Source organism: Arachis stenosperma, chromosome 3, assembly GCF_014773155.1.
Source record: "Arachis stenosperma cultivar V10309 chromosome 3, arast.V10309.gnm1.PFL2, whole genome shotgun sequence".
In the NCBI taxonomy this organism is placed as follows: Eukaryota; Viridiplantae; Streptophyta; class Magnoliopsida; order Fabales; family Fabaceae; genus Arachis; species Arachis stenosperma.
In genome coordinates, this window is record NC_080379.1 from 162317897 (window position 1) to 162339312 (window position 21416).

General features: G+C 28.4%; 3 protein-coding genes across 5 annotated transcripts; all 3 read left to right on the plus strand.

Moving 5' to 3' along the window:
- Positions 1-4263: 4263 nt before the first annotated feature.
- Positions 4264-5641, plus strand: LOC130969143 (two-component response regulator ARR5). Its single transcript, XM_057894747.1, has 5 exons — positions 4264-4518; positions 4605-4690; positions 4799-4879; positions 4980-5050; positions 5149-5641. Exons 1-5 carry the CDS (start codon positions 4386-4388, stop codon positions 5405-5407), a joined length of 630 nt encoding a protein of 209 aa, XP_057750730.1. The 5' UTR covers positions 4264-4385; the 3' UTR covers positions 5408-5641.
- A 5628-nt stretch (positions 5642-11269) lies between these two features.
- On the plus strand, positions 11270-13525 carry LOC130969640 (uncharacterized). 3 transcript variants are annotated; one of them, XM_057895469.1, is made up of 8 exons: positions 11270-11454; positions 11562-11736; positions 11866-11913; positions 11994-12040; positions 12763-12826; positions 12912-12955; positions 13152-13209; positions 13303-13525. In XM_057895469.1, exons 2-8 carry the CDS (start codon positions 11662-11664, stop codon positions 13351-13353), a joined length of 387 nt encoding a protein of 128 aa, XP_057751452.1. In that variant the 5' UTR covers positions 11270-11454; positions 11562-11661; the 3' UTR covers positions 13354-13525. The 3 variants fall into 3 exon arrangements, with proteins under 3 accessions (XP_057751452.1, XP_057751451.1, XP_057751450.1); XM_057895468.1 differs by having other exon boundaries at positions 11301-11454; positions 11551-11736; XM_057895467.1 differs by having other exon boundaries at positions 11314-11454; positions 11534-11736.
- A 5049-nt stretch (positions 13526-18574) lies between these two features.
- Positions 18575-21247, plus strand: LOC130969363 (formin-like protein 4). The gene is made up of 2 exons (XM_057895040.1): positions 18575-19671; positions 19753-21247. The coding sequence occupies exons 1-2, from the start codon at positions 18740-18742 to the stop codon at positions 20912-20914; spliced, it is 2094 nt and encodes a 697-aa protein (XP_057751023.1). The 5' UTR covers positions 18575-18739; the 3' UTR covers positions 20915-21247.
- Positions 21248-21416: the final 169 nt, after the last annotated feature.

A 21416-nucleotide genomic window follows, 5' to 3' on the forward strand; every position in this document is an offset into this window, starting at 1 on the left:
TTAGCTTGCTTTGATTAGGGTGATTAGACATTAGCTTTTTGTGATTTACCTTTCTCTCTCTTTCTTTTCTGATGAAAGAACAAGAAGAGCAAAGCTCTCTCTTTCTCTTTCGGTCTGATGCTGATCGAAGCAAGTAGAGAGAAGAAAATCTTCAATCTTGGATGAGAAGCTTGATGGAGTCAACTTGGACTTGGGTTAGATATGTTTTCATTCAGCCCAACTAATTTTATTGCTTAACAACCTTGGGCTTTTAGTGCTTTATAGCCCACTTTGTTTTTGATTTGATTTTTCTTCCTATTAGGCTGCTGCAATATTCTTTCTTTGTCCTGCAATACTTTATTAAGCACAATTAAAAATTAATTGAGTGTTTAACCCACTAAAAATAATATTTGTCATCATCAAATTAATTTAGTTAAATTTTTAACTCAACAAATCTTATTAATTAATTTTATAATAAAATTAATATTTATATACTAAAATATAAATAACATATAAAAATTAGCAAAATATATTTTTAATTAAAACTAACAAAATATAAATTTTAAAGAGTACTAAGAATAATAAAAAAAATTAATATTTACCTTAGTAGTGATTGAAGTAATAAAAAAAATTTTATGATATTTTTTATATAGTATATTTTTAATACTTTGAGTACTTTTTTTAATATGTTATTATTATTATTATTATTATTATTATTATTATTATTATTTATAATTAATTTTTTATTTAATTTACTTTATCTAATAGGATCAATAAATCATATTATAAAAAGATAATAAAAATAATATAAAAAGATTCACAATTATAAAAGTGTATAATGTCAAACAAATAAATAATAAATAATAAAAATAATAAATAATAGAAAAAAATAGTTCATGTAAATAAAATTTTTATAAATAATACAATAATATGCATAAAGGATAAAATTAGTAAAAGATAAATAAAAATTGAGTATTAATAGTTAAAAGTCCGTTAGTAAAACGTAGAAGTTTAAAATTATTCCTTCTTGTAAACGTCATTTTGAATACAAAATCATTTCTACGTTCATGAATAAATAATTTGCCAAACTAAAAATTAAAATTTTTAAAAAATTTAAATGCATTTTTTCTCTTCCAACATGTTTGTTAAATACATTGTTTGTCTTGACTCAAAAGATTAAGAAAGTTTGAATGTTAACACAATAGCGTTAGAATACGTCAAAGATCATGACAATGGCGTAAATTTAAAAACTAATATTGTGACTAATTATATAATTGGACAAAACAAGCACAATGCCAAATCTTTCTTTGAAAAATAAATAATAATACATTTTAAAATCCCCATGAAATCTTGTCACATATAGCTGGTTAGAATATCATTTTACATTCACATAAGCATTTATATTATCATCTTATTAGTTTTTTTTTTCTATCAAAAAATGAAACTACCACCTCATAATTGGTATTTTTTTTAAGTTTTACAAGTACACCTTTAATTTGCTATTTTGATTTTTCTGTTTATCTATATTGGCCATATTTTTTGAATATATTTTTAGTAGTCTACGTTTTAGAAACTAATTCTAACACTCCAAAAGATTATAGATTTGAGATTAAATTAATTAATTGTAGTTTTAAAATAATACAACTTACGTTACTAATAAAATTTATTATTTTTATTAATATTTAATTAATTTTAAACTTTAAATACTATATTTTAAACACTAATAAAATAAAAATAGATGTTAGTAGTTCAAAAATATTAGCTAATAATAATAAAAAAATATTGGTCATTTAATATTTTTTTAAATATAATCCGTTGAGTTTAATTTTAATTCATTAATAATGTAAAATATTTTATATAATAATTTAATTATATTCGATCTTTTAAATAATTATTTATTTAATCAATATAAAAATTTATTATTTTTATTAATATAACACTCCATAATTTTATAAACTTGTAAAACTGTTTTAAATCTTTATATATATATATATATATATATATATATATATATATATATATATATATATATATATATATATATGGGGCACTCTACTATATACTATATAGATTAAAGTGGTATAGAAAAAAAATAAAATTTTTTTATAGTTATTTTTTATTATTTTATTGTTATTCAAAATGTGAGCTTTACTTTTTTTAATCTCTCTATTATCTCATAAAAAAAAGATCTGTAAACCTATATTTTTATGGTATAATTCACTTTTATATATATGTGTGTGTAAAGAAGAACAAAATTGCATGTAAAGGCAATACGTGCATGATATCCCCACTAGGCCTGGCAGCATGGACCCTATCCGCGGGTACCCAACCCGATCCAACCCGGTCGGGTAGGGTTGCCAACCCGATCTGCTGCGGGTAGGGTTGGACACGGAGCGGGTTGAGTCTCAACCCTACCCGCACCCCCCATAATATGTGTTATATATGTTTAAAAATGTTATATATGGGAGTTGAACCAAGGACCTTAAGCATGTGCAAAAGGTTCTTAGCCACTGAACCAAGGATACTTGTATTATTTATAAGATATTTGTGTCATTATAATATTTTTTTTGTCAACCCGCGGGTAGGGTCGGATACCCGCGAGTTGAGCACAGGTAGGGTTAGGGTTGGGTATTTCTCAACCCGCGGGTAGGATAGGATTAAGTGTTAGTCAAAAACTCAACTCGCGGGTAAGGTTAGGGTTGGGTTCAAACCCTACCCTACCCTACCCATTGCCACCCCTAATCCCCACCAAGAAGATTAGAGTAGATACTTGCTCTCTTCTGATCCTATGCTTCAAACTCAAATCTTTCTTGTTTCCTCCCTCTTTGGCTTCTCTTCTTTTTTCACCAAACAAGTAAATATGAAATATCACCGAAAAAATCGGTTTTTTTGGACCGTCTTTCGACTTCTCTAATTTGACGATGCGGTTTTATTTTTCTCTCACTTTGATATAAAGTCAACTCTAACTACTAATTATTAGACTGTTTTTCGATCGATCTTTTCAATTTGACAACACGGTTCGATTCTTTTCTCACTTTAATATCAGCAGGTCAATTTCAACTACAAATCACTGCAAACCACGTTATCATATCACAAATTTTGAGAATTAGCATAATTTTGTCAATCACTCACAATATTTTATTTTGTAATAAAAAAATAAAAGAATTTAAATATTACTCTTTGAGATGCGAAGATGTCACTCATCCAAATAGATTTCAGCATCTCCTCGCCATCACTAAAAATTATTAAAAGTAAATAATAAATAACACAGTAGTCAACAGGTCAACAATAATAATATATTATATACTAATATATAATTTTTTTGGGAAAAAAGTAAAAGAGAGAGTCAGCCACATTTTTATTTTTAATATTAGATTAATAATGATATTTTTTATTTGTAAATTATTGTGATATTTTTTTAAGATGTGAGATAATTTAATTTAAGAAATATAAATTAAACCGTTCCATTTTTATACTCGAACTCTCTGATTCGTCTTTAAAATTTGATTTGCGTACTCTAAATTTTTTAAATATAAATCGAATGATTCAATTTGTATACTCTAAATTTTTTAAAATTTTTAAACACAAATTAAAAGGTTCAAATTATGTACCTCTCATGATTTTAAAAAATACAAAAAATTATAATATTAAAGTATATCATCTATCTCAAAAAAATTACAATTTACATAAGTTTAAGTAAGAGACCAAAAAAAGATTTGATTTTGCAAAAAAAAAATTATATTACAAAAAGAGGAGAAAACAAAATAAAAAAAAAGAAAATGACATTTTTTTAGATATCTAAATAAATTTTATATTTTTATTTTATAAAAATATATTTTTTATGAGACTAAAATAATACGTTTTTTAATTCATTTATCCAAAATATTTTTTTTAATGATTATAATTACTTAATTGATTTAAAAAATAATAATAGAAAATATTTTAACCTATTACAAAATATTTAATTTAACATTTTTATATTTTGATGATTAATGATAAAATATTAAAAATAGATAAAAATTATTGCATTAATAATAAATATATTTAATTATTTATATTATTTAAATTAACTAAGTAATTATTATTTTATATATATAGCTAAAATGATTATTAAATGCTCTTTTATTTGGTTAAAAATAAAAAAAAATATTTTATACTAAAAATATCATTTATTAGACCAGAAGAATATTTTTTTTTCTATAAAAAATAAAAAAATGGTGCGATACGATACGAGAAGATATGGTGATGGATAGAAAGAACATAACATGTTATTAAATACTTTACATTATACACTAAATTAAGGGGTATTTATAAGTTTTTGGGCATTCACGTTACGTTCAGGATTCCCTTTCTCCATTTTCTTTCTTTCTTTTTTTCCCTCTCTCTTCTCCTCCTCTGCTTCTGTTATGGATTGTGACGGCGTCGTTTCAGGGGTGAGAATGGGAGAGGCTTCCGAAGAGGTTCACGTGTTGGCCGTTGATGACAGCCTCGTCGATCGCAAGGTCATTGAGCGCTTGCTCAAAATCCTAGCTTGTAAAGGTTAGTTAGTTAGTTAGTTTTCTTTCTTTCTTTCTTTCTTTCTTTCCCTCTCTTTATTCATGAACTGTTGAATTTGAAATTTGCAGTGACTGCTGTGGATAGTGGACTGAGAGCACTGGAGTATCTTGGACTTGATCAACACAAAATTCCCTCTCAATCTAACGGTTTTGTTGTATGCATCGTTCTGACTTCTCAACAATAACACAATTTTCTCGAGTTTCATTTTCCCGGAAAATTCCAACTCGTCATTAAGGTTAATTAATCTCTGATATATATATAGGAGGGTTTGAAGGTGGATCTAATTATCACGGACTACTGCATGCCCGGGATGACCGGTTACGACCTCCTCAAGAAAATCAAGGTTAGAGCAAAAATTTCTACGTTTTTGTTTCCTAATTTCAGTTAAACAATGAAGAGTGACGAGTGATTAAGTGTTAATCAACTTGGTTGGATCGGAGTAGGAATCTTCCACGTTCAGAGAAATTCCAGTTGTGATTATGTCCTCTGAAAATATCTTGCCGCGCATAGACAGGTACAGTTTCATTTTTAAATTTTCTTTTTCTTTTTTTTTTAATGTAATTATATATGAAGAGTTTACTGAGAAAAATTTGGGGGGAAAATAAATTGAAGGTGTTTGGAGGAAGGTGCAGAGGATTTCATAGTAAAGCCGGTGAAGTTATCTGACGTGAAGCGTTTGAAGGATTACGGCGTTGGTGGTAGGATCAACAAGAGGAAGCTACCAGATACTACTGAACCTGATCTCTCTTCATCACCACCGTCGGATTCCTCATCGCTACTTTCATCATCACCCTCTATTTCTCCATCTCCGCCGCCCATCATTGATTCCCCAATCAGACGGCTCAAAATGACCACCGCTACCCATGATTGACTTACGTGTCATCTGCGTTTTAATATCCCTCTATCTTGTGGCATCACCTTATCAGCCCCCCTTTTTTTTTCAGATTTGATTTTTTTTTAATTACTGTTTTGGGGGTTGAAAGTTTAAACTCGAAACAGCAATTAGTATCCCGTTATTTGTTTTAACGGTTTTTGTTGCACTTACTTTACCTGTTTCTAATTTACTCTTGCTAATTTAATTTTGTTTGTTTATATGAATACGATGGTGGGTTTAACTCATTAATTAAAAGTTACTTGAGAAATGATTAACCGTTTTTGTTTGGTTTCTTTAGGGAAAAAAGGTAAGTAAAGAATAAAGCAAAAGATTAGGGTCTTTCGTAAGGTTTGACTTACATGAAGGGGTAATCAAAGTGAAGTTGGAATAAAGAAAGGAATAAATAATGTGGGTTGGAAGAGGTGAAGGAGATGGAAAGAAAGTGAAGCAATGAGATTTGGATTTAATTTTGGAAAATGATGTGAAACAGATGGAATATAAGTTTGAAAGATCTTGTCTCCTATAAAGAATGATAAGGGTGTGGGAATGTGAATTGGAACAGTGTGAAGTGTCACCCAAATGAAGATGGATAGGAAGGAGTAGTGGGGTCACGGAACCTCTTTTATTTGCCTTGCTGTCTCTTATGTAATTCTCCACAAGTCCACAGTATAGAAAGAACCACAAAAAAAAAAAAAAAAACCTGTCTAGTTGAAAACAAATTTGAACAAAAAATTACCAGATTAGACATTTAATTAAAAATCTAGAAAACTATAAATATTAACAGAATAATTAAATTCAAATTAAACTATTTAAATGAGGGTAGTTCTAAAATCTAAGAAAGACGAAATGGTGTTTAGCATTTAAGGAGCATTAATAGGTTAACCAAAATAGAAAATACTTGGAAGTTAAAATTTTTAGTAAAAAAAAAAAAATAAATACTTAGCTAGTGTTAGTTTAAATATAAAAAAATATTGATTATATAAAAATAAAAAATAGTGATAAAGTTAAAAAAAGAAAAAGTGTTTTGCTTTTCATTTCATAGTTTTGGATGAATAAAAAAAATTGAATAAAACTTATTTTAAAATAATACATATATTTCAAAAATTATTTTTATGCCTCCCAAAGAGTTACCAAACAAACCCTTATTACTAGCCCAATTTCAAGTGTTGAAGAATAATTCCCCATTTGGCCAAAGAGACAAAAGACGAATAGGCATGGTTCTTTACTTATTACTATCTTTCTTCATTTCTTTCCTATCTTCTTTTTTTTTCCTCAATTGCTCAGCTTTTCTTTGGCCTCACTTTGAGAAGCATGGACCAGAATCTATCATCTTTTATGGTTAAAACCGCAATGACATTATCACATGAAACATACGAGGGGAAGCAAAAAAAAGGACGTTACTCAAGTAAAATGTGTCACACACATGGACAGGTGTTTGTGTAACCATTGGTTCAATTATATTTTTCAGTTTCCTCTCTCCAATCTAGTACCTCCTTGCATTAGATTGTGTAAATTTTTTTTTTTTTTTTGTGTTGTATAGCACTACAACTAGAAGCAAGTAACAATGATAGTCAAGATTCCTATAATTACTCAAAGTGTACTCATTACCCTGTTGAAACCTGATGACTAGGATCTTCTACAATGAAACAACTAGAACTAAAATGGTTATGGTTTTATGTATGTCAGTAAGTCTTTTCTTCTTCGGTAGATTCATTAGTTGCTTTCAATCTAGTTATGCAAGTTTAAAAATAGGAGGATGCTTTCCTAAACATGCATAAAACATCTTTTTGTAAAAATGCATGCTTATATGTTGTATTGTTATTAGACGTATTAATGAGTCGGTTATTTTTTGAATTTCTTAACAAATTAGAATAAAATCAATTTTTTTATAATAATAACAATAAATCCAATTTTTTTAAGGATCTAATTGTATTTTTAAATTTTAAGAATTTAAATGTCTGCAAAACAAAAAGTTAGAGATATATTTGTCTTTTTATAAAAAGAATTTAAAGATATTTGATAAAGATTGTATAATTTGATCGGATCAAACCAGATCTAATAATTATAATGCAGATAATTAAATTTATTATTGTTGCTATAATAAACCAATTTTGTTCAAGTTTATTAAAAAATAAATTATTGGGAAAGTATGAGGAGTCAATGGAATATTTGTACAATGTATACAATGGAGGTTTATGGAGTATTAGAGATATAACCATTAGTGTTACCTTTTTCCATCAGCTGAAACTTTTGGGATGAGTTGTATCATGATATGGTATTAGAAATATAACCATTAGTGTTACTCGGATGGTTATTCTAGATAGTATGGGAGATGTTCATTTTGTAACTCAATAACCCATTGTACACATTGTACAAATAGTCCATTATCTCTCTAACAGTTAATCAGTTTAATAAAGATGTCCAATAATAACCTCACACATATAAACATTTTTAAAGAAAAGACATTTTTAGTGTCTTTTTATGGTCCCCTAAAAATAATATATATCATAAGTAACTCTTTATAGACAAAATGAGTCAAGTGAAATAGTAAATCTCTTCTATTAATTTAATATCAAACTATTCAGTTGTATGTGGTGTGTCTATATCTTGTGATCCATAAATTACTACACATACAAATTGATATCATATCTATGTATGTACCAATTAAAATTAAGCCATATCAAGTTTAGAAAATAATAACAATCATATACACTTGATCCTATGCTTTAAAGAGTAGTAAAATAACCATAGTAGTAAATTGAAATTTGAAGGGACACGCACTAAATTAAATAGTGGGAAGAGCATAGAACTAGGTTGTCAAACTCTACATGGGGTTATGTGGGTTGGGCCTATTGATTTAGAAATGACGTATTTGGAGGGCCTTATTGGGGCCCATTAAACCCAAATTTAGCGAACCTTTCTAACGCCCATTATTGTTTTATATGCTGGCTGGTCCCATAATCCAGTGCACTTTCAATTGTCTTATTGGTGGTATTGTTTTTATTTGAATTATGTTGCTCATGGTTGGCAAAATTATGATACGTATATATGTTTTGTCAAAACTATTATGATACGTGAAATCTGAATTATTTGTTTGATTCTTCCACTACAACACTTTCTGGGCCATTAAATGTGGTGTTGTTATCATTGCGAAACCAAGGTTTTTTTTTTTAATTTTATTTGTCGTTTTCATTTATAGAAACATTTCTTGTTACCTAATGGGGCTAAGTTTAAATTTATGATAAGAACGGCCGAACGGGAATGATTAATATCATTATGATTTAGTTTGTCTAATCGAAGATGTTAAATTTCATCATAATCATTCTGTAATCTGCATGGCCAGCTACTATTTATCCTTCAGAGTTCAGAGGCATCTAATCAAATAAACATATAAATTAAGGAAAAAGTTGAGCCATTTTTTTTTAAATTCATTCAAGGTGTAACTCATCAAATTTAATCAATAATCACGGGACGTAATTTCATAAGAATACGTGCTTCACACGAAGAGTTTATTAGTTTATATTTTTAGATATTAAAATATTTTATTTAATTTTACATATTTTTATTTTATTTATTTAATTAGTAAATTAAGTCTTATGTTAATAAATTTAGAATTTTCATTTTAATTTAATATTAGGCGTATAAATATTTTATAAATTATTCTAATTTTGAAACAAAAATTAGAAGGTGAAAAATTATTTTTGAGTTTTACGATGAAATTATGATATAAATAAATAAAATTGAGTTTTGTTTTTTGTTGTATAAAAAAAATAAATAAAAGATTGAGTAATTTTTTTTATTCAATTTTCAAATTATAGTTAAACAAGTTAAGTTAAGTGACTATTTTTTTTATTATATCCAGAAATTAAAAAAAAAGAATGTTTTTTTTAATATTTAATTTCAACTATTTATTTTATTTTTAATTTTAATTTTTTTTATTCAATTTCAATAGTTGCTTTGATTTGTACGTTATCCTAAGTTTTGTTCCATATCAGCATCTAACGCTACACGATAATGATAGTTTTAAAGATTGTGTTTTATAGTTTTTTTTTTTTAATTAATTTACTAGTCCAAAAACTCTAGAAGTTCTCGTTGTATGTAACTATGCATGAAAATCAGGGTAAATCACTCAAATAAATTAAAGTATTATAAATATTACTTATATCATCTAAAATAAAAATATAGTTATTGATCTATTGGATTAGAGAATATTGTCAGTAATAAAAAAAATTAGAGTTCATCAAATTACAAATTTCAATAATAAATATAGTAAAACAATTCAAGCTGCTTCGATTTATACTACATTCAATAATAAATTTAAAAAATAATAATTATAAATATTTTATATAAATTATTGAAAATCTTATTATAAATTATAAATAATTATTTATAATTTTGTTAATCTATTAACATCCTTTAAAAAATACTAAGAGTTAACCCTTTTTTAAATTTAGTTATTATGTGTTCTAACTTCTAAAAATATTAAAATACATACTAAGATTATTATTAATAAAAATTTTAAACTATTAAAAATTTAACTTTATAATTTTATCAAAAAATACTTTTTTAATTAAAAATTTTAAATTGATCAAATTTATCTTATTTAATATTTATTAATTATAACAATAATTAATAAATTTAAACTATTTTAACTAATTTTCTTTGTCTTTCAAATATTATTGTTATAAAATAAAAGGTACATTATAAAATAATTACATAATGTATACACAAAAATTATATAAATTATATGTATGTTATTTATGAAAAATACGTAGCTAAGATTAGTTAATAATTAATTACTTATATTTTATTTACTAAAAAGATAAAATATATTTTGATTAAATTAGTTAATAAATAATTATTTATAATTTATAATAAAATTTTTTAATAATTTATAAAAAATATTTATAATTATTATTATTTTTTAATTTATTATTAAACGTACTATTTAACAAATTATTATGGATATTATTAAATGTATTTTTTATTATACTCTTTTTATATTTATACGTTTATATTATAATAAATTGAATTAATATACATCTATTTATATATTTTAGTAAATACATAGTAAATCAAATTACATTATACTAATTTATTAACAGTTTATCTGAAAAGCAGTCTCAACCGATTTATATAGAAATATTAATGAAAATATAAACATAACGTTTTTTACTTTGGGTGATGCAGGTTAGAGGTGCATATGATCTGGTTTGGTCCGAAAGTTCGGTCCGGTCCAAATACTTTAGGGATTAATTTGGTGTGATTTCATCGGGTGTAGGGTCGGATAAAAGTCTCAAAAATGAACTCCGATTATTATTTTGGATCGGGTCCGGACCATAGCTCGGGTCATCCGAAGTCGGTCCGGTGGCCCAGTCACCATATACAATTAATATTTTGTGTTATTAGTGATGGATCATGACTATTCTTATGTGAAATTTAAGTATTATAAATCTTAATATTTTGTGTTATTAGTCATTATAAGACTATAAGTTAATGTTGCATGTTTAGAATGCATAAGACTTTAGACTAATGCATAATATTGTGTTATTTGTATTGATTTAAATATTTGGTGTTATCAGACAATATTAGTATTGATTGTGGTTATACTTTAGTATTGATTGTGGTTATGCTTTAATTTTAAAAATGAATTTTACTATGTTAAATAATAGTTGAAGTCTTACAAATTTAGATATTTTTATATGCTAGCTTATAAGAATGTATCAACGTAATATAATGTTAACGGCTCGATTTTTATCCAATTTTTACCCGATATAATTATGGGATTGAGTTCGAATCTAATAAATAGATCCAATATATCTTTCAAATCGAATATGGGTCACATCAAATCCGGTTTCACCGGACCATGTGCACCCTAATGCAGGTAATACTTGTAATAGGTTGGTTTATTGGAGTGATTTATCCTCTCCCTCCCCCTTGCCAGTCACCGCTCTCATTCTCTTTGCCACGCCTCCTCCCCCTCCGTTGGTGCCGCCACTCTGCGCCTCTGCATCTTGCTAACTCCGTCCATCTGCACCGTGCAGGTAGGCCCTTTCCATTACCTGTGTTTGTATGCTTAGGATTTAGTACTTTATTGTTTGTGTGTGATAATGGTCATGTTAGGGTTGACTGTGTTAAAGGGTTAAAGCAGTGGCTAAATGACTCAATCCATTGGGCAAGTTGATGAAAAGGCAGAATTTCGATGAAAATCAAGTAGTGCCATATCAAAATCAGAACCTTCACTTCTGCCAATGAGTTCAAACCCCAGCACTTTGCCTTTCCCACAGTTTCCTGTACGCCACAATCATTTTTCTGTTGTAATCAAGGTATACATGCCTGTGGAAAAGCTTGATATTTGTTTGATACAAAAAATAATTTTTTATTAAAAACGGGGTGGATGCAATTATCTCTACTTGCTTTCTATATAACTGAGCTTGTTTATTTGTGCTTGCCAGGGAAACAAAACACAGATTATTGTTATAAGTTATGAAGATCATTTTCAGGTAGGTGGACTTTGCTCATTTGCCTCTTCTGCGTATACGTTTTCATGGCTGCAGTCTTAACCTTTTGACCCACTTATCAGGTTATAGCAACTCAAATAGGAACCATGGGGACAATACTGCATGCTAGGTACCTATACCATTGGTTTTGTTTACATTTTGCTTGATAAATGAAGTATATTTTAGTAAATTTGTAAGTAATTAAGCCATGCCATTGTGTTCCTTGGATAAATTCATGGTACATGTTTGGTTGTAAACTGTGAAGTTCTCATTACTTTTTCCCCTATTTCTTTCGCTACTGTCTCCTTCTGTGGGTTTATGGAAATTCACTACACCACCCTTGAAGTTAAGGTTTAGCTGTTTGTGCATAATGTATTGTTATGGAATTCCACTGCAGATACTGGTATTCTATAATTAGATACAAGAAAGGTGATCTATTTTTTTTGGCGAAAAGTAATGACTGTGTAGGATATGATAGGTGATTCTTTCAATGAAGTTTGTCTATAATTAGAGACTGAGATTTTTTATACTAACAGAGTTTGCCGAAGATGGTGTCTTTAAGGTCAATTTGGTTGGGATGACCTAGATAATACTCTGCATAATGAATGACTTAATTACATTAAATTGGTTTTAAGTTTCAATATACTTTATTAAAAGTTAAAGATGTACATGCCATTTTTCTTTTTGGGGAAATTGAAACTTTCAAATTAAATAGCTACACACAGAAAAATTGTTGTGAGAACTACGACTTTAGAAAATTTCATTTTCTATTTTGCCTACTTGAATTAGGATTGTCTTACACTCTTGAAAAAGAGTAATGCTTTGCATTATCACATGTTTTTCCAATGCCAGGAAGGAAGGTGTGTCGATTAATCCAACGTTCAATGTTTCTGTTATATTTGGCAAACGGGATGAGGTAGGCTTTCCTGTCGCAATTATTGTTCACCTTGATGTTCTAAATGATGGTTGTGCTTATATTTTTCTAACTTCATTTGCTGCAGCCAATGTTGGCTGCGTGTGCCCGTCAACTGATTGAGAAGATAAGGTAACTACTCTTCCTTGTTAGGAGAAACTTAGTTGAAATTGCACAACTTCTGTTGTGTTTAAAGTTATTGTAATTTCAGCCAACAAAACGTTCAACGTTCAGAATACAAAGATCCATGAAAAGAGGTGCTTTTAAGACATACTTGTGCTTGTGCAACTTAGCTAAATTATATTGACATATACCCTATGATTTGTAGTCTCTCTGGCTCCTCTAAGCCACTGGTGCTCTCGCTTGGTCTTAAAGACCATTCTAAGGTACATATACTGGTATATGCTTTTCTCTACTAAAGGTCCATTGAAAAAGAAAAGAAAGAAATAATGAGCAATGCTAATTTCAATGTCATGCAGGAAACACTGAAAGGCATAATTTCAGCTGTGATCGACAATGGCCTGTGGTGACAAATTGCTCATGAAATGCCAAATTTATGAATTTGTTTTTGTTTTTTGTTGCTATTTTTTTTGTAAGTTAGCTACAAATGTGTTGAATATGGGTAAGCTGGATTGAAGTATATGATCATTTGATATGTTTTGCAAATTTGGACTAATTATACATGAAATGAGTGAAAGTGGTTACTGGATTTCATAGTGATGGTCTCATCATAAACTTTTCGTTTTTTAAGTGGTATTGGATGAAAATAAGCAAAGAAAATTGAGATTTTATGCAAAAAAAAAAAGCAAATTAAATAGGTAAAACATGAAATTGTAACGAGTTTTAATAATAAAATTAATTGATTTATTTAAAATCATAATAATATCAGAAGACTTTAAGAATTAAATTGAAATTTTAACCAATAAAATAGATTCTTTCCCATTTTTAATCCAACTAATGAAATTTATTAAAATTGAGTAAATAAAAAGTACAATCAATAATAAATTAAAAAAATAGTAATTTGATTTTTAATAAGATATTTTAATAATTTATAGGAAATATTTGTAATTATTATTTTTTAATTTATTATCGAATGTACCTCTAACAAATCATTATAGATATTATTAAATATACTCTTTATTGTACTTTTTATATACGTTTGTACTATAATAAATTGAATTAATATACATCTATTTATATATTTTGGTGAATACATAAGTAAATTCTAAATTGTGTTGATTTATTAATGGTTCATGTGCATGTAAATCGAAATAGTCTTACTGAATTTACTTGGTTAATAATAGCATAGAGTAAATCCAATTGTACTTATTCGATTTATCAGGGTCTAAGCATTTAACTTTGAATGATATAGATAATATTTACAATGTTTTGATTTATTGGAGTGATTTATCCTAAAAGCTAGCCTAGTTAAATTGGAATAATTTACTTTTACATCTTAAATTCAAAGTGGGAATATTTGGATTTTGAAGTATTAATGGAGTTAACACAACAACAAATAAAAAAAAAAGGCCGGCAGGAGTCTTTCATTTTCAAACTTATTTAAAAAGAAAATAGATTAAGAAAAAGAGTAGTGATTGAGACACTTAATTATCCTTTACATTTATTATTATTATTATGCAGGTAAGCACAAAAAAACTGTAGGTATCCAAAACCGGAGGGAGATCAAAATTGAAAAGCTCTAAGGTGGTTAATATAGTACATATAGAAAAAAGAAAACTTATTATTATATTAAACACATTAAAATCATTCAGTATTTTTTCTTTCTTAAAAAATTTCCTTAATCTACCAAAAAATATACAAAATCCTTAAAGAAAAGACGAAGTCTATACTCCTTTGAAAATTTGTACATAATGTTTCATAATATTCAATTCCGCCCAAACAAACCCAGCATCAATTTTTTAAGTTATGATAATGTTTTATAATAATAATATTGTGAAGACTTTTCAGCATCCTCAAAGCTGTGGCATCGTCCATTGAGACAGTTTGTTAAGGTTTTTGGTTTTTCTCGTTTCTCCATTGTGGATCACCAACTTTTTTACATTCTTCTCACATTGGTCTATTTCACAACTTTGAATTTGTATTTACCTGTCGAAATAAATGAATACATTAATTTGTCGTCCGTGTAAAACTCTCATACCCTTTATATATATATATATATAATTAATTTCCACTTTTACCTTTTCATTTTACGTTGCTGGAAATAGTCATAGGAGGTTTCTTGTTTTGTACATAAATAATAGTCAAATTGAAATTGTATGCATGTTGCTAGAAAGTTTATGATAGAGTGGTTAATGTCTAGCAACATAAACTTTCTAGCATAAATAATAGTCAAAATACCTTTTCATTTTACCCCGGGGTATTTTGGTCAATGTCTCATAGTTACACCTATACACTTTCAAAGTTGCAACGAAGACATATGCAAGTTAATGAAGTTATTACAATATATAAGAGTAAATAGTAAAATTAGTTTTTCAAAAGATTATTTATGTTTCAAATTAGTCATCAAAATTTTTTTTAATCAAATTTATTTTTAAAGATTTTAAATAAGTTATTTTAGTTCTTTTGTTATTTTTATTATTAATGATGACAAAAATTATTAATAGAACACGCTAAGTGATATCACAACATATACTTAGTAGTCTTAATGTTGGTTAATATGATAAGTTTATGATAATTTGAGAGATTTTAATATTTCAAATTCTTTTCTCAATTAGGTTTTGCTTTGATCTAATTTTATAAATTTATCATGCTAATAGATAATTAAGATTCTTATGTATGTTGTAGTATCACTTAACAAACTGTATTAATAAATTTTGATGTCGTCAAAAAAAAAAATGACAGAAGGATTAACATGAGTAATTTAAAATTTTTAAAAAATGAATTTAATTAAAAAAAATTTTTGGAGACTATTTAAAAAAAATGAATAATATTTTTGAGACGAATTTGACTATTTATTTGTATAATTAATGTTAAACTTTATAATATAATGATACTGTAAGAAAAAAGAAAGAAAAAAAAACAAATAATAACAATATCGTCACATGCATGCATCTCTTGATGAGATTATACTTGTGTTCTAATACATCAGCAAAGACAATAGTATCTTAATTAAGGTCATGCATGTAATATTATATATAATATTTTTTAATTGTCTTATATGTTTATATATAGAAGAGGTAATTTATACTGTATATATAATGAAAATATATATGTCTATATATATAATAAGATATGAAAGAGAGTTGGTGTTGCATAATTTTTTTGTTAAATATTCATGTATAATCTACGCAAAATTATTTGATTTATGTAAAAAATTGAACACATGACCTTGTGATTTTAATATAATATATTTAATATTTTAGCTCATTTTTAAATTTTATTATTATTACTCATATTTAATGTATAAAAAAATGAATTAATATAATTATATACATAATATCACCATTTATGGAAGGAGACAGTACCAAATATCATATATTTGACTCTCTATGAATTTAAATCATTTTAATTTTGGTTGATTTAAGATTTTCACACATTAATATTGGTCCTTATTTTTTCACTGGTAAGTACTTAAAAAATGCATTAATTTAAATTTCATTATAAATTCCATGTATAATTTTTTTCTCTCTTATAAATTATTTTTGACTAACATTGAATTATAAGTAGCTAGGGACAAAAGGTTTAATACCAGAAAAAGGCCAAAAAATATAATTTATAGGAATAAAATTAAAATGAAATAAATTATATTTATAGGAATTTAAAAATATAGTTAAATATATAAGATTTAGCTATTTTGTATCCTTAGGATACAGTGATACACTTCAAGAAAATAATAATAGAAATTGTTTAAAATTTTAATATCTTTAATATATAAAAAATGTGAAAATTTTTATTTTTAAAATTTTTTTAACAAAATTTTTTTTATGATATTTTAAAAATATACTCTTAGATAATATGTTACGAATTAAGATCCAAATATATAATCTATCTAGCCAATAATTATGATAAGACAACTGACTAGTGACTACTTAACATTTTGACTTTAAACGTTTCTGGTGAAGTATGCATGGCCCTTCGATTTATTAAAGAAACACAAAGGTTGTTATTACTATTCCAAGCAATAATATATTAATATGTATATTTAATCTTTAATTCGGAGAAAATTTAAACCAATATACACAATAATACTTAATAATATGCACCGTTGTTAGTTAGGTTATATATAATTTGATCTCAAAAGGTGACCTAGAGTGCTAAGTGACAAACCGAAACCAAGCTTGGATTAAAAGGGTTTGATTAAGGTGAAAACTCAAATGAAGTCAACTTTACGTAAAATTAATAATTGAGAATTAATTAGATGAAAATTTAGTTAAATTAGTTAAATTATTTAACGGCTTTCAACTATTAATTTTACATAAAGTTTGATTCGATAATAAACGATAAATCAAAACCCAGAAAATTTTTTTATAGTTATATTTAATGGAAGTATTTTTGTGGATGTGTTTAATAAAAATATCTTTTTTATAGCTGTGTTTAATAAAAATGTCTTTATAAATATATTTTTTAAATGTGTCTTTTTATATATGTGCTTAAAATATAATAATTAATTATTATTAGTAATAAATTGACAGATAATATATTAATATCCTATTCTTTTCCAACCATATATGAATATGAATTAATTAAGGGAGCAATTAATAACCACAATTACATTTTTTCAACTACTTCACCATATATGTTAATTTGGCCAGCATTGCCCTAAATATTAAAAAGTCAATTTGGTGAGCCACTTTACTCAACAATCAACGTTGGCCCCCATCAAGATTCAGGAACACAAAAGTCACAGCTCACAACTAATTTCTTAACCCTCTCAAAAAAGGTTCTTTAATGGAGTTGGTTCCCATTTCCCCTCTTATTTTATACCTTCACAAATCACAATGCATAGTTTAAGGGGGGTTGTTAGTTTATAATAGCTGCACACAACAAACTTAGTCCCAATTGGGAGCACTGTACAAAAAGTTAATGGCATAAAAGAATTTAATGTGTATGTATTACAAGTGGAAAACAATTTTGTAAACCAACAATGTAATGAGCACCAAAGTATTTGTTATCACCAAGTTGAGAGGAATGGAGCTTACTTGTTTGGGAGGGTCGTCCATTTTGTTTTTGGAGTATTTGATAGATTAATCATTGAATTTTCGACCCGATGAATATTTTGATGAAAAAAAAGGTATCTGTTATTAAATTAATTGTTATATATTTATGTATAAATATGTATGTATAAATATGTATGTTATTTTATATAATTTTAGTGTGTGTTTTGTATTTTAATATATATTATATATAAATATTAATGTTTTATGTAAACTTATATATAAATATTTAAAAATTTATTATATTAAATATATATTAAAATATAAAATATATATTAAAGTGACAAAAATTGAAATGTTTAAGATATTCCTTGGAATCATGATTATGATAAATATGTATGAAAGTGGGAGTTTCATAATATGTGACATAATGTGAAGTTTGACTAAGTAAAGCACAAGTCACTTTCCACCTAGCTGCATTTGCATGTCAAATTATGACTCAAACCAACACCAACTCTCTGTTCATATTAAAATTACCAAATCAACCCTGAAACAGAAACTGCATGGATAATATAATGAATGAATGAATGAATGACTCAAACTCTTGAAATTAGATATATCATGTTGGCACCATGAATTGCATGGAAACAATAGAAAACTAACCGCTTCAAAATCTTTTGAAACTGTCAGCAAACAAAACCAATAACATAAGACAAAGATCTTGCAGTTACCAAATGAAAATCATTAGATTTGTTTTTAGTCACAAACAAAACTTCATTATTTCCTCTTCTATGCTCTCTTCATGGCTTTGAATTTCATGCTTCTTCAACCAAGGATTCTTCTTCTACTGACCCTTCTTGTGTTTTCTGTTTGTTTTTTATTACCAAAATGCCATTCTCAAACCACTTCACCTCAAAACATTGAAACTTTCTATCCTAATGAAACTTCAGCTCCACCACCCGCGGCAGCGCAGAGGCCTGAGGCTCCGAAAGAGCCTCAAACCTCACTGCAGCCGCCGGTGGCTGCGCCTAGAAGAAGTAGTAATTCATCATCAAGTGGTAAGGTGGCTAAAGCTGTAGCTGCAACTGCTGCAACCACCATAGTTGTTTGTGGTTTTCTCTTCTTTTTAGTCCACATGTGCTTAAAGGCAAGAAAGAGAGAGGAGGTAACAACCAATAACAATGCTCCGGCGGTGGCGCCTCAAGGGAACGCGTTCGAGAAAATCGAAGGGAATGTGAAGGGACTAATTGTTGATGAGGATGGTTTGGATGTGATTTATTGGAGAAAGCTTGAAGGGAAAAGATCCAAGAAGGATCTTCATAAGGAGATTCTTAGAAACAAAGAAGAAGAAAAAGAAGAAGAAAATGTCAAGAAATCTAAATCCATTCAAGAAACCCCTCTTCTCAGAGGAAAATCTTCAACCTCACACATGAACATAGTTCCAGAAGTGGATGAGCCATATCAGATGACAAGAATTCCCTCTCAAAATCAATCATTCATCCCTCCTCCTCCTCCTCCTCCAATTCCAGCAAGAAAATCATCATCAAAGAAAACACCACCTACTCCTACTGAAATGGTAGTTACTTCCACCAGCAAGAGGATGAACTCTTTGGGAAAAGGTTCAGTGGAATCAGGCACTGAGAATGTGAAGCTGAAGCCTTTGCATTGGGATAAGGTGAATACTAATGCTGATCACTCCATGGTTTGGGACAATGTTGATCGCGGTTCATTCAGGTAATAATCCAGATTCCAGATACATTTTCTTGATTCCTCTGGTTTAGACTTTTGTACTCATCATTCCATGTAATGCTTCAGGGTTGATCAAGATCTTATGGTGGCTCTCTTCGGCTATGTTGCAGCAAACCGGAGATCTCCTAAGGGACAGAATCCGAGCAACGATAAGGCGGCAGGGTCGACAAGAATTTTCCTTCTAGACTCAAGAAAATCACAGAACATTGCTATTGTTGTGAAATCTCTGGCAATCTCGCGAGACGAAATCATTGATGCAATGATTGATGGTAGAGGGCTTAATGCAGATAGCCTTGAGAAGCTTGTTAGAATTGCTCCAACACAAGAGGAGCAATCTCTTATCATAGAATACAAAGGAGACCCTGCAATTCTTGCTTCAGCTGAATCATTCCTCTTTCACATCCTTAAATCCGTTCCTTCGGCCTTTAAGCGCTTGAATGCCATGCTGTTCAGGTTGAACTACAGTTCTGAGATTCTAGAAATCAAGGAGTCTCTGCAGGTTCTTGAACTGGGGTGTAAAGAGCTTAGGAGCCAGAGAATCTTTGTGAAGCTTCTAGAAGCAGTGCTTAAGGCCGGAAATCGCATGAATGCAGGGACTGCCAGAGGTAATGCTCAAGCTTTCGATTTGGCTTCTCTGAGGAAACTCTCTGATGTCAAAAGCACAGATGGAAAAACCACATTGCTTCATTTTGTGGTGGAAGAAGTAGTCCGGTCCGAAGGCAAGCGCATTGCTCTTAACAGCTTCGAAATCAATGAGAAGAATGCAGGTTCAGATGAACAAAGAGAAAGGGAATATATAACATTAGGATTACCAATTGTAGGAGGGATTAGTTCTGAGTTTTCTAATGTCAAGAAAGCAGCAGTTATAGACTACAACACATTAGTTGCTTCAATCTCTGCCGTCTCCATGCGAATCATCGAAATTCAAGAACTAGTTTCTCAATGTGGGAATGAGGAAGGAGGCTATTTTGCCAAAGAGATGGATAATTTTGTTCAGAACTCTAAGGAGGAATTGAAATTTGTGAGGGAGGAGCAAGCAAGGGTAATGCAGGCTATCAAGAGAACAAGAGAATACTATCAAGGAGGAGCTTCAAGAGAGAGTGCAGAACAAAGTCTTCAATTGTTTGTGATTGTGAAGGATTTCATGGGGATGGTTGATCAAGCTTGCATCGAGATTGCGCGAAATATGCAGAAGAGGAAGACACACAAGGCAGCTTCTTATGGCTAGTTCATGATCCTACCAAATTGGTCTAACTGATTCAAAATATGCTGCTGAGTGCTGAGGAGGCTAAAAACAGTTCTGAATGATTGGAGTTTTGTTGTTTCATTCAAAATTCTTTAATGGCAGCACACAAATTATGATGGCATCATAAGAGAGATTTGGGTAAAATGCTTGCTATTCAATGCTACACTGAAACCATGTTTATGGGGTTGGTACCATTTTTTTCCAGTGTTAAATGTCAATTATGAAGAGTTAGTTATTATTGCCATTGAGCAATTTAATTTCTTGGTGTATATATCATTAACTACTCATTATTGGATTCTTTTGTAAAATATTATAAGGAATGGTTTTTTTTTATAATGTCTCTTAATTAATAATAAGATGAACAACTGACTTGACACAACTCAGAAGAAGAGAATGAGTCTATTGCAGAAACCTTAGAACTTAAAATATATATAGTTGACGTAAACAGCCACAGGAAATTATGTCATTCAATAATTATTTTAGT